The sequence below is a fragment of the Silurus aristotelis genome, assembly GCF_946808225.1.
Source record: "Silurus aristotelis genome assembly, chromosome: 13".
Lineage (NCBI taxonomy): Eukaryota > Metazoa > Chordata > Actinopteri > Siluriformes > Siluridae > Silurus > Silurus aristotelis.
Genome location: NC_139586.1, coordinates 557,871 through 572,870, shown reverse-complemented (window position 1 = coordinate 572,870; position 15,000 = coordinate 557,871). Strand labels below are relative to the sequence as shown.

Sequence of the window (15,000 nt, the reverse complement as noted above, 5' to 3'; positions counted from 1 at the left end):
ATAGTGGTGGTGTGATCAATAGTTCCCTCCATCAATAAGCTGCACTAGTGGGAAAATGTTAGCTCTATTATTACATTTAAGGGTTTTCTGGAAGAATATTTAAATGGTAAATTTGCTCAGATATCTGATGCTTGTATCCAAGTACAGCTGGGGTTCAAGTATCTGACTTTCAGCTGGGGTTCAAGATCTTGCTTCAGGACCAAACCTTGGCAAGTTACAACCTTCTGATTAGAGCCCAAAGCCCAACCACTGAGCTATCACTCCTAATCAACAGAGGAAGGCTTTTCTTTGGAAAGGTCTGATGAATCATGTTTGGAGAAATAAAAACACAGCACCATCTATCAGCTCTAATCTACAGCACTAAAGCAGGATAACGCCCTTCTTTTCTCACTGATGTACTTCTATAGACTTGCCACTAGATGTCACTGTGCACACACTATTTCATTCTGACTGACTGCTTCACTAAACTCTGCTTTAACACCAAGTCTAATTTATAATAAGGACTGAAACTGCAGCTCCTCAGTCTACACTGTCAGATTTAGTTCTTAGGCCTTAAGCAGAAACTCTTAATCGTGATGTAGAGCTTTACAACTATTTCTTTAGTGGACTGGAAATTCAAGTGAAACCTCTTTCAAATGAAGAACTTCTAACTGTGCAAGAAACCCTTTAGGAGCTGCCCAATCTGGCAACCTCCTCGAAATGATTCTCTAAAATACAAGGTTTAAGGTTTTTGGCCCTGGAGCACATATTTTAGCTCAGGCATTGATTCATATTAATGACTTATGATACAATTAGTCTTAATTGAGGCCTGGATGTAATAACCAGCTTCTGTTATTAATGGAAAGAAGATGCAACAGTCTAAAACTACCTTTATAGAAAAACATGGCTTACATTATCTGAATCTCTGACTTATGGTTTCATAAATTTTTGTCTAAAAATATGTATTAAATTATTCCCAGTAGTCTATTCTCTCTATTTCATAGAAAGCAAAAGAGCAGCAGCACCTGTACATGTTGTTGTTTCTATCAGATTTCAGTCGTCACATGATGTGTTTCCGGGATCAAATGTCAGCAGAGTCGACGCTGTGGCCTTTTTTTTTTAGCATAAACTCCATGTTGCTTAAAGCTGTTGCTGTATTACCCAATCAGATTGCAACTTGCTTTCCTCGAGGCCAACTGGAATGCATCCAAACATGTCAGCATTTTTTACGTCCTTTGACTGGAAGGTCAGAGAGCGCACTAGTCAGAGCTCACAACCTGCATCTGTAACAAAACTGCACAATCTCACTTATATTAGTGTGGATCTATTATACTTTTTATTTCCATCCCAGAGCAGAAGAACCTGATTTGGTCACCTGTACCTACAAGGACATTTACAATACGGATTTTTTTAAATAATCTGGACGTGACGAGGAAAGGTCCAAACAGTTTGCACAAATACATACAATTCGCCTTTATTTCAAACCCCACAGAAAAAAAAAAGCACAGAAATGCACTGAAACCTTGAGGGGACTTTTTTATGAGGTTGATATCGATGCTTCTGGTGGAGATGATGTATGCAGGAGGTGCAGCTGCGGCTACAGTGAAAGGAGAGGTGTCGAAGTGTGTTTCTTGTTTTAGTGATGACATTCGTTCTCGCTGTTTACTGCGTTTCTCTATAATATTGATGGTTTCTATAGACGTGGCGTCACAATGATGGCATTAAGAGGTGGATTGATTCAGGTGTGAAGAGTTGAATTTGTTTATTAGATCATGCGTAGCTCGCTCTTGTATAGCTCGATTATATTTAGGTAATAATGCATAACATGATTGTGTAAAACTAGATTATGCTTGATCATGTCTTCGAATGAGTATGAGCTGTGTTTTAAACCAGAATCACTCTGAATGTGTCTAAGGTTTTCTCTGAGAAGGCCACGAGGGGGCGCTAAAGCTGAAGCTCTCCTTTTAGCACCTGGGCGGATGAAAATAGCCTGAAAAATCCATCCACCCTGAAGTCCTCACACCCCGACACAAGGGGACAGGACAAACTGGACTAGGCAATGAGAAGCTCTGGACACGGAATCATCTGATTTCGGCTGTGCTGAGATTTGAAGATCTGACCAGGCTGCTGAGGCAGTGCAGCAGACACACAGAAGACGGAGAGGAGATCCAGAGTCACGTTGATGTGGTAGAGCATTTCAGAAAAGAAACAGAAGAAACCGCACCAGTTAAAGCCACAGCAACACGCGGACTGTACCTGGGGGACGCATTTCCACACTGCAGCGTAAAGATCCCCTTATTATTATTATTATTATTATTATTATTATTATTATTGTTGTTGTTGTTGTTGTTGTTGTTATTATTATGATATCTTTTGCATGCACACATCTCTTCTTGGCACCTTTTAAATCATTTCCAATGAAATTCCTTTCCCATGCCACACCTGCAGATTTTGCGCTTTATGTTCTCCTCCGTGATGTTCTCAGTTCCAGCTGTGCAGCTCTGCATGTGGATATTTGTTAAGCTGAAAGAACAACAACAAAACAACTGTTAGTCTTATTTGTCATATTTCGATTTTGCATGTCCGTGAAAAGGATTTTTTTGTTTGTCCAGATTGAAAAAATGCGCCCAGATGCGATGATGCAGATGCGCGCGCGCGCACACGCGGTTGAGCTCAGGGCCTTATAATAAAACAGCCGAGGTTTTTTTTTTTTCTTTCGCGATTTATATCATTTGATTTCCTGATTCCAATGCGTGCATCCTGCACAACCAGGGGCCAGTAATACAACCGATCCACCGCGGTATATTGGGATTATTATTATTATTTTGCGGTGTGCAGGATGGAATAACGGCGCGCGGGCGTTTGCTTTTGCGCGTAATGCGCGTAATGCACGCAATCCGCGGACACGCGCGTCTCCGATGTGAACGAGCATGTTTGCAAAATGAACAGGTTTCATGATGTGAAGTGTCTCTTCAGTATCAAGTATCTCCTCATGATTCTATCAGCATGGTCATGGCTGCCTTGGTGCAGGCGTGTCCCTCTATACTGTCTGCACAGTTACAGTGGGGAAAATGTCATCCCACCTTCTGCAAAAGATCAGACGAAAATTTGAATGAATATCTAAAATAAATCTGCTGGTTAAACTTGGAAAGTGCACAGACCTTCAATATTCCATGCCATAAAGAGAAGCGAGAGCTGCAGTTTGCAACCTGCACATGATCTGTGTGGTCTATTGTTGGCCAAATAACTGTGAGGCTCTGAGAAAGCAGCAGGGAAATCAGACACAACGTTGAGTGTTCCCATGGCTAATGGGGAGGCATGCGCTATCTGATATGGGCAGGGCTTTTGCTGAGATTCCTGAAGCAACTGTTCGAGGGTAAAAGTGTTTGGCCTTTCACACAGACGCTCACACAGTCTCTCGTCTGCTATATTAGTGGAGATTTCTCTACAGGCTTCTGCAATCTCCCCGAGGGACTCACAATGCCGTCTTGGAGGGAAACTTGCTGTAGAACCTTGTATTTTCATTTAAAAAAAAGCTCTGTGAGATCAGACTAATGTTCTGATATTATAGAGTTGAAATGATGTTCATTACTCCACGTGACAGCCTTGTGTGAGTCACTGAGCCTAAGTGCTGTTAAACATATCTCGGTCGGATCCACATTGATTTTGCTTTGAAACTTCAAGGCAATACCTCGCCTGTGTTTTTACTCTCAGTTGAAAGCCTCTTCCTCTCTTTCTGCTCAGGAGCACTTTGACTTATGACCGTTAAATGCTTTCTATATGTGAACAATGCGATTAGCTGCAAGACTGGATATTTTATGTAAACACATTAAATACAAAGTGAATTAAACACACGTGTGTTTATTGCGGTTCCTAAAGAGAACGCTCAGAACAACATCAAACTCGCACTGAACTAAAAGCACTAATAATGGAAGCTAATGACCAGTAAACAGCAACTACTGAGCAGGATGGATGTCTAAAAACACCTTTTAACAGAGAATCGTGTGAGAAAACACACGTCGTTTAGGTTTGTTTAACAGCTCGAAGCAATTCAGCAACGTTTTTTTGAACTTCTAAATGCAAGATGTTCATCTTCTATTGATGCTTTTATCACTTCTGATTTTAGACCAACACAATTACAGCCTGGGTGATGTCATGTATTTGTCCTCTGTATCACTCTTTTTTATTGTACAAGCGAATGATATAGAGTCATTTCTTTCCCATTAGTTGAGTTGATGGCGATCCCGTGTTTCCCTGCTCGTGCTTTGTGACTCGTTTTTTTGGACGGTTTGTGGGTGAGGTCTCCATAGAAACTGACAGCATTCTTCCACTTCAGTGGGCAGTTTTGTGACAAATCCCTCTGAAAGGCCACTTAACTGAAAAGCAAAACAAAAAAATGTCAAGTTCAGCATGCTCTCTACATATTAGTGCTCACACATTTACAAAAACACGCTCGTGTGTGAAAAATGAAAAACTCGGAAAGTAGCTTTTGTGGGTTCTAAAGGAGATAAAACAACCTGCTGTTTTAGGAAGAATTCTTTATCCGTCACAAGTACAGAAATGCTGTTCTTTGATTCGAATATCAACGTTCGCTAGTAATTTGGGGTGAGCCGTGAAAGATACGGCATCCCTGTAGAAGATAGGATTAAAGATCCGAGAGAGGGGGTTTGGTGGTGCATGAACTCACAATCTTCTGATCAGTAACCATTAAGCACTAATCCAACTTTGTGCTGTTACATATTTAATCATGTAACATTTAGTTTACTTTTACTACAATTATACATCTCCAAGTGCCGGTTTTGGTGAACCTGTGCTCACTGTAGCCTCAGATTTCTGAAACATCATGTGGTCTTCTGCATGAAGCCCATCAGCTTTGAGGTTCTGTGAAATGTGTCATCTGGGATACTTTTCTGCTCACCATGGTTGTAAAGAATGCTAAAGAACTACGACAGGCCTCCTGTCTGCTTCAGCCAGTCCACAGGCCTCCTCTCTGCTCCAGCCAGTCCACAGGCCTCCTGTCTGCTCCATCCAGTCCACAGGCCTCCTGTGTGCTCCAGCCCTCCTGTCTGCTCCATGCAGTCCACAGGCCTACTGTCTGCTCCATCCAGTCCACAGGCCTCCTGTCTGCTCCAGCCCTCCTGTCTGCTCCATGCAGTCCACAGTCCTCCTGTCTGCTCCAGCCAGTCCACAGTCCTCCTGTCTGCTCCAGCCCTCCTGTCTGCTCCATGCAGTCCACAGTCCTCCTGTCTGCTCCAGCCAGTCCACAGTCCTCCTGTCTGCTCCAGCCAGTCCGGCTTTTCCTCAGCACGAATGGTAGATGCATGAACATGCAGGTGTACAGCTGTTCCCAATAAAGTGGACGGTGAGTGTATGTAGGTTACAGTGAAGCCAGAAACTAAAATGAGGCCAGTGTATGGAGTTAAAGAAAAATTCCACGACCCTGAAAACATCATTGTTCCTTTAAGATTTCAGAAGCTTCATTAGATAAGTTTAATAAAGGAGTGATGTATAACAATGAGCTCAATCTTCATGATCTTTTATTTGTAATGGTTTCATATCTCAGTCCAGACATCATGGTTGACTTCTCCCAGAGACAGCATGGGTTTTCATGGTCTAGTTTCTTAATCAGAAGGGGAATATATGACTGTGTTTGGTCTTTGCTTCACTTTGTGTGCTGGGACACAGGGTCACTTTGTAATGTGGAGCTTAAGGGCATGTGCAGTCTTTAACAGGGGTATAAACCAGCGGGTGGGGTGTGTTTTCATCGATGCCCCAGGGTGAGTTTGTTATTGCCTTTTGCAGTCATAATGACTCCTGAATGCTGGATGTGACAAAAAACACAAGTCTTACTGAAAACTTCTCTGACACTGTGTGATTAAGGTCAAGGTTCTGCTGTTGCACGTAAACGAACGGTGATCACCGACACAAGTCGCTAAAAAAAATCACTAGTAATGAAAATAGTTCTTGTATGTTACTCATGAGAAACGTGTGCACAGAGTCATGTGACATTCTCTTCTCTATAGACTGATCATAAATAACCTGGGATGCAGTGCATGTGATTGGCCTTTGGGGTTTTGTGCAATCATGTGTAAAAAGTGAATAATTGTCTTTTTATTATTATAAATATAAATTGATTTATATGAATTTATTATTTATTACTCGTATAAATACTCTTTTAATCGTTAAATCATTCAATACTTTTTTGCGGTGTTTAACGCTAATCCAAGTTGTGATAGAGATGATGTCCTAATTATTAATATTTTTAATAATGACACGATAAAATATAGTTTCAGTTTTAGATTTTTAATTCATCTGACCCAAGCTGCCCAATACACCCAATGCTAAACACACACACATGCACCAAACTAGGAATCAGTTCCAGCAGCGTGTAGCCTCTGTTTACTCAATTCACACCTCACGTGGTTCATATGAAGTACACGACGGCACCACACGATCTTTTATTATTAGAAGGTAAAATTATGTGTGAATGAAACCTGGGGAATGGGGAGAGTCGAGGTCTGAGGTGTGAATACGACACTGTGAGGCTCAGTGAGAATATCTCACTCCTGCTCACATCGCTGCCGTATGGAAGATCATTTTGCTGAATTATGACACTGTTTAAATACATTTCACTTTCCGTATTATATTAATTTCACAATTTAAACATTTTCTAGTGCATCAATTTCACCCAAAATAATGACAAAGCAAACAAACAAATGAATAAAAATGAATCCTGAATCATCTTTGGTGTGTATGAAGGTCTTAAGGCTGTAAAAATATTGCTGTTTATTCATCACCGTCTTCTGGCATCACACCACAGGAACCATGAGTGAAGCGAGCAGCAGATATGGCTACAGAACTTGCCAGGAAGAAAATAGCCAACCTGCTTTGCTGTGGAAGGAGCAAAAATGTTCAAAAAAGCACATTGATCAGTGCCATGGAGACAAATTTACTTTTGGACCACCGATTACAGGAGCTGGCAGCAGACACGGGTCAGAAGAAAGAACCGTGAGCAGAACCGCAACAGCGCATTGAAGTCCAGAGCTTAGGAGAGTATAGTAAAGCTGTCTCACATACAGAGAAAAGCTCTGATGTGCTTTTAGTGTCTGAATTCTCATTCTCTTTAGTCTCATTCTTCTCTTTAACTTGAGGCCCAGTTTGGCAGATGATGCTGTCAGCTTGACGTCAAAGCAGAACGCTGGAGTCACACTGAATGCACAACAGGATGATATTAAAGCTGTTTTTGGTAAAACTCCACTTCAATCTTCTGACATTCCAGTTGTAGAACCACACAGCTCGTTTTAGACGTGTGACAAAAACAAACAAAAGGTTCTAGTGGCAGAATTGTGGTCTATGAAACAGGCAAACACGGTTAACTGCACTAGCTGGCTAGTAATAGCTAGCATTAACATTAGCTACAAATTCTACCATCTGCATATTTTTTGCTTGATTTATAATATAAACAGGTTGAGGGTGGTGACGTCGATGTACAACCAAATCCTCTAATGTCACTTCCAGGATTATGCTCAGAGACCACGTTTCCCATCAGCCACTGCATCCTCACGTGTCATGTCACATGATCTTCATACCTGATTCACATTTACTGTTAATTAGCACTTGTATATGAGCTCGCCTTTACAAACGAAACAGCAGTTCTTTTTTCTTTTCCTTTTTATTAATCATTTACACGCGTATGCTGCTAAAACCAACATCTACATCCGTCCTCTGCTTCAGCACATGTACTTTTCATCTTATAACTTGGATGTAGCAAATGTGCCAAATTGCTCTCGACTCTTTTTTGGGAGAAAATGTCACATGACTCAGATTTATTTCTTGTTCATCGTGACATTTGGAGGAACATTTGTACGATCTCAATTTTTTCCACAATGTAATGCAGATGTGCTCCAGTTGTGCGGCTCTGAAGGCCAGCATCGTTTGGTGAGTTTCCTGCTTATCGTCACCTGCAGTTCCAGTGAACGATTTGCGAATAATTCTGTGAGACAAGTCCACTGAAAACAACTGTCATTTCCCACGTCTCATGAATCAGCTGCTGTTTGAGTGGAGCTGTTCTTCATACACTGTAGATGTGGAATACACTCGAGGCCACATTTTCAAGCCGGCACACAACAGGGGAATCAGATGGGTGGTGCTTTCAGTGTCCTCGCACCATGTTGCTGTTAATGAGGCTGTTTAAAGAGCTGAACCAGTTCTTGTAAAACATAAAGACAAAAACACTGACTGTGTGACGGTTCCTGCTGTGATTTAAGATCTCAGAAGCCTCCGTCTTGTCTCATGCATCGGACATTTAACACAGACAAGATGCAGGACATATTCGCACACGTGAAAGCGATTATGTACGATTACCAGTGATTGATTGCGATTGATATTTGGCACAATTTCAATTTAATTTAGGATTGCACCAGAAATGTGGGGATCTTCAAAGCCAGACGTCGTTACTCAGCCCTGCTAACCATCAGACGCCCCCCAGACGAGTCGTCTCGCTAAAATATGCTCCAGGCAGCAGAAAAAAATGCAGGGAAGAAATAAGAAGGTTACGCTTAGATTGGCCAGCCAGCACAAGTCATTCTCAATGCAGTGTAAAAACATCTGTTTTAGATCAGTTCTTTTTATTCATTTTACAGAGTGGAGAAATACCTGGCATTCCTGCATTTCCTGCTTTTGACAAAACAGACCAACAATGGAAAGTTAATTGGTGTAAGATGTGATTTATTACTGAAGAAAACCCCGTGTTTAGTGTTAGAAATCAATGCCATTAAACTATATATATTTTTTGTTGATGAATAGTTCCAGATGGACCGATTTTACCTCTGAGCCTCTGGGGTCATTCACTCGGCTGGCCCGTGAAACGTGGTCAACCTTCCACAAATGGAGGAACTAATTCCATGGCAGGAGGTCCTAGTTCATAGTAATGGCTTTAAACGCATTAACTAACCAACATATTCTTACCATTGAATTATTTATCCCCTGAAAAAAATACTCTTCATTTCTTTGTTTTTTAATTACAGTTACTTATGATGTAAGAAAACAAATGATTTGTGATAGAAGAGTATCTGTGAGAGTGAAAGGGAAAGTTTATAGGACTGTGGTGAGACCTGAGATGTTGTATGGATTAGAGACAGTGGCATTGAGTAAAAGACAGGAGGTGGAGCTGGAGGTAGCAGAGCTGAAGATGTTGAGATGTTCGTTGGGAGTGACGACGATGGACAGGATTAGAAATGAGTTTATTAGAGGAACAGTGCATGTAGGACGTTTTGGAGACAAGGTGAGGGAGGTGAGATTGAGATGGTTTGGACATGTGCAGAGGAGGGACATGGGGTATATCAGTAGGAGAATGCTGAGGATGGAGCCACCAGGAAGGAGGAAAAGAGGAAGATCAAGGAGGAGGTTTATGGATGTGGTGAGGGAAGACATGCAGGTAGTTGGTTTGAAAGAGGCAGATGTAGAGGATAGGGTGGTGTGGAGACGGATGATCTGCTGTGGAGACCCCTAACAGGAGCACAGTTCCCGATGTACACAGGATGATATTTTTGGTACCCTATGAAGGTCGGTGCTCCCTGTGACTGTGCATGCAGTCTATTATAATCATGCTGTTTTGGGGATGAGCTCATTTTGAGATATATCTTGGAGTTCAATCTGTTTTGGTACAGTAGACTTTCAACAATTCCATACTCTTAATAAGTTCTTATAGAAATGTTCTAGCGCACTGTGAAGCTCCAACACAATAGGGCTGGATTTGTTACCGGGAGCATCTTACAATTCAGGTGTAAAGAATTTTATGGGTCATGAGAATTTGATTACATCATGATCTGCTGGGTGTAAAAACGTTTATAAAGGTTTATTACTCTGCTGGTTAGATCTTTATTACCCAGGAGAATATTTTATAGGCTTAACTATATTAATGCCCTGATGACAAAGCGATCTGAAACTCGCTGACATGGTTTGTGCAGCTGGAGGAAATAGCAATCAAATGTTCATATGCAGAGCTAATCAATGCAGGTGATTCTGGCATCATGACGTATCTTCTGCTGAACACTCTGCTTCTCTTCCTAATACTCAACATGACTCATATCTTGTACATGGTGTACGGATTGCAAAGGTGTGAAATGGAGAGAAAGTGAGAGTAGGTTCTTAATATATATTGAATACATGCGGTTTGTCTGCAATCTGTAAACTACATCTGCTACACAAATCTGTATTTAGAGTTAAATCCAAAGATCTGACAGTTCCTCAACCTCAGCTACATTACTCAAGGTCATAATTCCTTACGAGAGATCTCAGGATCTGGGTTTTTTTTCTTCAAATTGTGAACAGAGTACTAGCCTTCTTTACACCATTGTAACCCTGACCAGGCAGTTAATAAGGATGCACTATACGTCCATGGACTTTCTTCGTCCTGTGAGCTTCATATCTGACCTGTTACTTGTGTAAATGATCACTTTTTGTATCTCTTAGACTTTGTGTCATGAAGATGTCGGTGAACGTATAAAACAAGAAAAAACATAAAACTTAATGTATATAATCTTAATGTCTTTTAAAATAATCCGTGTACAAATACAGATTCGATAAAAAATAGCTATTTCAGGAAACATCAAAAAAAAACTCATTGTATTGTGAGGACTGAATGACCGGATCAGCAGCCAGAACTTTTTTTTATGCTTATGGGTCTTCACTCTGTGGTGGTACTGCAGGGGGTCCGACAATTAATGTTAAATCACAAATAATCTTTTGTTAAAAAAAAAAAAAAAAAAAAAAAAAACACGGGTGTAATAGGCAGGTTTATTATCAGTGGCTACGTCGGACACATTTTGTGTCAGGGGTCCCTGCCCCATGTCTCTATCACCCGAGGGGTCTTTGACCTGAGAAATAACCCTAGACCCCTGCTTTAGCTAATAAGCATTTGAAAGCCAGGAATGTGTGTTTGCTGATGGACACATGATCCCCGAACCTGCAGCTGTTTGTGTCTTAAATCTGTCCAAGATGCAGAGTACACCCATGAGCCACGTTGTGTAACAGCAATGTTGACCTTTTATCCCTGAACGTATCAGTGCAGAAATTCAGACACACCATGTTTCCTCAGACGATTTTTCTCTGCTGCAGAGCAGTGTGTTATTCCGACGCAGTGTTTTGTGCTGCATCCTGTCGTGTCATGCCGGCTGGAGCGAGCAGTGAAAGGTGCTGAGTGTGCACAAGCTTATGTAATGCACCAGGAGCTACAAACATGATCTTGGCCTGGCATTTTGCTGCTAGTTGACACCTTATTACACACGACTCAGGGGCTGTTCGATTGCAGAGCCGAGTTTCCTCCTGTAGAAAGAGCGATGCACGATCTTCTACTCTCTGCTTTTTAAAAAGGAGGACCTGCTCACAGCTTTGCCAGAATAGCAGTGTGATGCCTCAATCCTCCCCAAACTCATTCACTTCTTTCTCCTGTTTGTACAAGTGGTGTGTGTTATATGTTGGAGGGTTGAGGGAGTGTGTTTGGGGGAGTGATTATGATGGGAAACACATGTCAGACTGCAGGGTGTCGTAGGCTGGGGCATCCACACATTTCTCTACTCCCTCATGACCCTCATGAGATCTCAATTCTCCTCATCTTTCAAACATTTCTCTTTCTGAATTGGTGCGTCCATCAGAGCGACTCTGGAGGCGTTTAAGCACATTTAAAGACAGAAGATGGTGGAGGGATGTAAGATGTGAAATATATTTGGAATTTTTAAGTATTTCTTATTGAAATTAAGTTCATTTTAGTGAAAAGTCCAAGACCAAAAAAATGCTCCTCTTCCACAGATGGATGTGGATCTCGTCCAAACCTTAGCTGAACAAATTCTTCTAAACAGCTATGTGTCATTTTAATGGACAAGTCCTTCTATCTTTGAATATAATATCGTTGGACCCAAAGGGATAAACATCTCAGAAAAGAAAAAAGAAGAAAAAAAATTGCTCTTTGAAGGATCTTCAGTTTTAAAAGGTTCTTCAAAAAGGTTCATCTTAGCAAGTTACACTATATTGGCCAAAGTTTGTGGACACATGACCATAAGATATATGCTATTCGCTTGTTAACATCCCAGTCCACAGTCAGTCTTAATTTGCTGCAGTCTCCTGGGAAGATGTTCCACTAGATTTTGTGGAAATTCATTCACCCACAAGGATGTGTGTTAGTAAAGTCAGGCACTGGTGAAGGTGAGGTGATGAGGCCTGGTGTGCAGTCAGTGTTCACATTCATCCCAAAGATGTTCAATAAGGTTCGAATCAGAAGCAGAAGATCTTCCACACACACCCATCATAAACCAGATCTGGTTCAAGGGGGTCTCCTAGTTCAATTGAAGTGAAAAACTTCATGCATCTTAAGATGTCCTACACAATTTGTGGTAGAAGTTTGGAGAAGAACCACGTACGTCTGGAAAAGTCAGGTGTCCCAATACTTGTAAAATGCTTCAGGAACAGAAGACTTCTTTTGGAAGAGCTGATGTTTGTTAAGCAAACTTGTCTTTTTGGAGCTGATTGAAGCCTCTCAGATGAGCATCAAATTCTTTTTTGTATCTCTTGATTTGCATTTCAAACCCGTTTCCTAAAGGCTGGATGAAGATCGCAGGTGTCGCATTATGAGCTCCAAAGAACATGAAGTCAGCAATGAGACAAATGGATGTTTATACAGTGAACAGAAACCGCAGATGTTTTGGTTGAACCTGCTTTATTATTACTGAAATGCTGTGAGAAATTTAATATTTTCCCAGAATGAAACTTTTCATCAACCTATTTAACCAAAGGTTCTGCAGTGGAACTTTCACAGGGACTCGTCTTTCTCCATTCTGTCTTGTGTTTCTCGTCTTTCTCTAACGGAGCAGATCATCTTGGCTGAACTGTCTGCAGGGATGTGCAGTATTTATGATGTATTTCAAATATAAAACAGGATTCAGTCATTTGTATTTCAGAGTGTTGATGAAAATGCTTCATATTTTGTATTAAAATACTTTAGTGTTTTGTATTTGTGTAGATTTAAAACACTGTAAAATACTTTGTAAGAAGTTCTACATGATGACATCATAAAAATGAGGCCTCTGATTGGTTCCTACTCAGTATTTTGCTCACACTTGTTGATCAGAACAGAAAATTGATGCATAAGGAAGAAGGTGGTGAAGGTCAGAAACCTGCAGGCTGCCAGCTTTCAAATAGACGTCCAATGATTAATAAATAAATATTTAATTGCTAAATATTGTGTTATAATTGAAGTAGCTGTTTATTAGATCATCATTTTGCAGACCACCGTATGAACGACTGCTGACACATAATATATTATTAACAATCAAATGATTAATGAGTTATAAACTAGTTGTTATGAATGCAGGTGCCTTCAGTCGTCTTCTTCTGAATGACTTTGACTCAGTGTTTCTGAAGTACTGAACATCAAGTCACTAAATTAGGACACAATTATGAGTCTTTCACAAACTGTTGAAGAAGAGCTGCTTCTCCAGGAGACTACAGCCGCTTTGTTGGAACAAAGAAACGTAGAAGTTGTTCTTTCTCACCGCTTTCCGAATCCACAACAACTCACAAAGAGGATGTTAAGCTTTGTGGACACTGGAGAGGATGAACATCTACACTGCATATTGCATACACACCTGACAATTACACACACACACACACACACACACACACACACACACACACACACACACACACACAAACACACACACACACACACACACACACACACACAAATTCATTATTATGCTTCCAGTTTTTGAGTTTTTGACTCAGAAATGGAAGCGTGATCATGAATGTGTGTGTGTGTGTGTGTGTGTGTGTGTGTGTGTGTGTGTGTGTGTGTGTGTGTGTGTGTGTGTGTAATTGTGTTGGAAACTGGATTAGAAAGGAAGGAACTGAAATGCATAGCCATTCTTGGGCCTCTTCTAAAAACGTACAGAATCTCCGGACACAGCAGAGAAAAAACAACAAAGTTTACTGCATTGTTCTCTGTCGAGATGTATCTCATCTCTCTCTATCTCTCTCTATCTCTCTCTCTCTCTCTCTCTCTCTCTCTCTCTCTCTGTCTCTCAGGATGTCTGAGGCGTTGTCACAGCAGGAAAGGCTCCAGGCTATAGCAGTAAGTACGATGCTTATTTATTTGACCTCATAATTTAAACATTTTTGGAAAAATAATACTTAGAAATAATCTCAATTCACCCTTTATACTGTGTGTGTGTGTGTGTGTGTGTGTGTGTGTGTGTGTGTGTGTGTGTGTATAAATTAAGTAATTAAACTCCTCACTGATCATGACAGGACGTTCTGGACCTGACCCTCCATGTTGTTCACGTTTGTGTCCGGGTTTCTACTTATCCTGATATGAGTGTGTGTTCAGTCACGTTTCAGACTGTGAGGTGGAGTTTTTGGCTCCTTTATGTGATGTTTTGTTCAGGAACACAAATCCACAATGTATACAAATACATACAGACCCCCATCCTCATCTTCACTCCCCTTCCTCAGACTCTGAGTTTCAGGAAATAACCAAAAGGACACAAAGTTCAGCCGAACTCTGGTGGTAGTTCAGTAGTGAGAAGGAAAATTTATTAGCTGTTCAGGTGTAGTATGTTGAGGCAGTGGCTTACATAAGTATTCACCCCCCTTTGAGCTTTTCTCTATTGTGTAACTGGGATTTTACATCCTGAATCCACACAAAGTGAAACAAAATCCTAGAAAAAAAATGAATCATACGTTTTCAGATGACTGGAGTCAGTATGTGAACATTTAAAGTGTCACGTGTGATCTCCGTATAAATACACGTGCTCCTGGAAGTACCCAGAGATTTTTACATTTCACATTTATGGCATTTAGCAGACGCACGTATCCTGAGCGACGTACAAAAGTGCTTTGAGTCTGGATCGATGAATAAATCAAAAGCGGATCAATCGGTTTCAATCCCAGGAAAACACCAACCTAAATCTCCCTGTTGGGAGGAATTATAGCGCAATGGTTTTTAGTAAGAGGCAGGTCTTCATCCGT

At 40.9% G+C, this 15,000-nt stretch overlaps 1 protein-coding gene across 3 annotated transcripts in view; it reads left to right on the top strand.

The window, feature by feature from the left end:
* palm1a (paralemmin 1a) overlaps positions 1 to 15,000 on the top strand; it is a 28,873-nt gene that overhangs the window by 1,142 nt on the left and 12,731 nt on the right. For 2 of the 3 annotated variants that reach the window (XM_083558251.1, XM_083558250.1), the window contains exons 1-2: positions 1,931 to 2,262; positions 14,059 to 14,104. In XM_083558251.1, coding sequence (XP_083414377.1) covers positions 14,060 to 14,104 — 45 coding nt within the window. In that variant the 5' untranslated portion in view covers positions 1,931 to 2,262; position 14,059. Of the gene's footprint in view, positions 1 to 1,894; positions 2,263 to 14,058; positions 14,105 to 15,000 lie in introns of those variants that run through there. The other variant, XM_083558249.1, reaches the window with a different exon arrangement.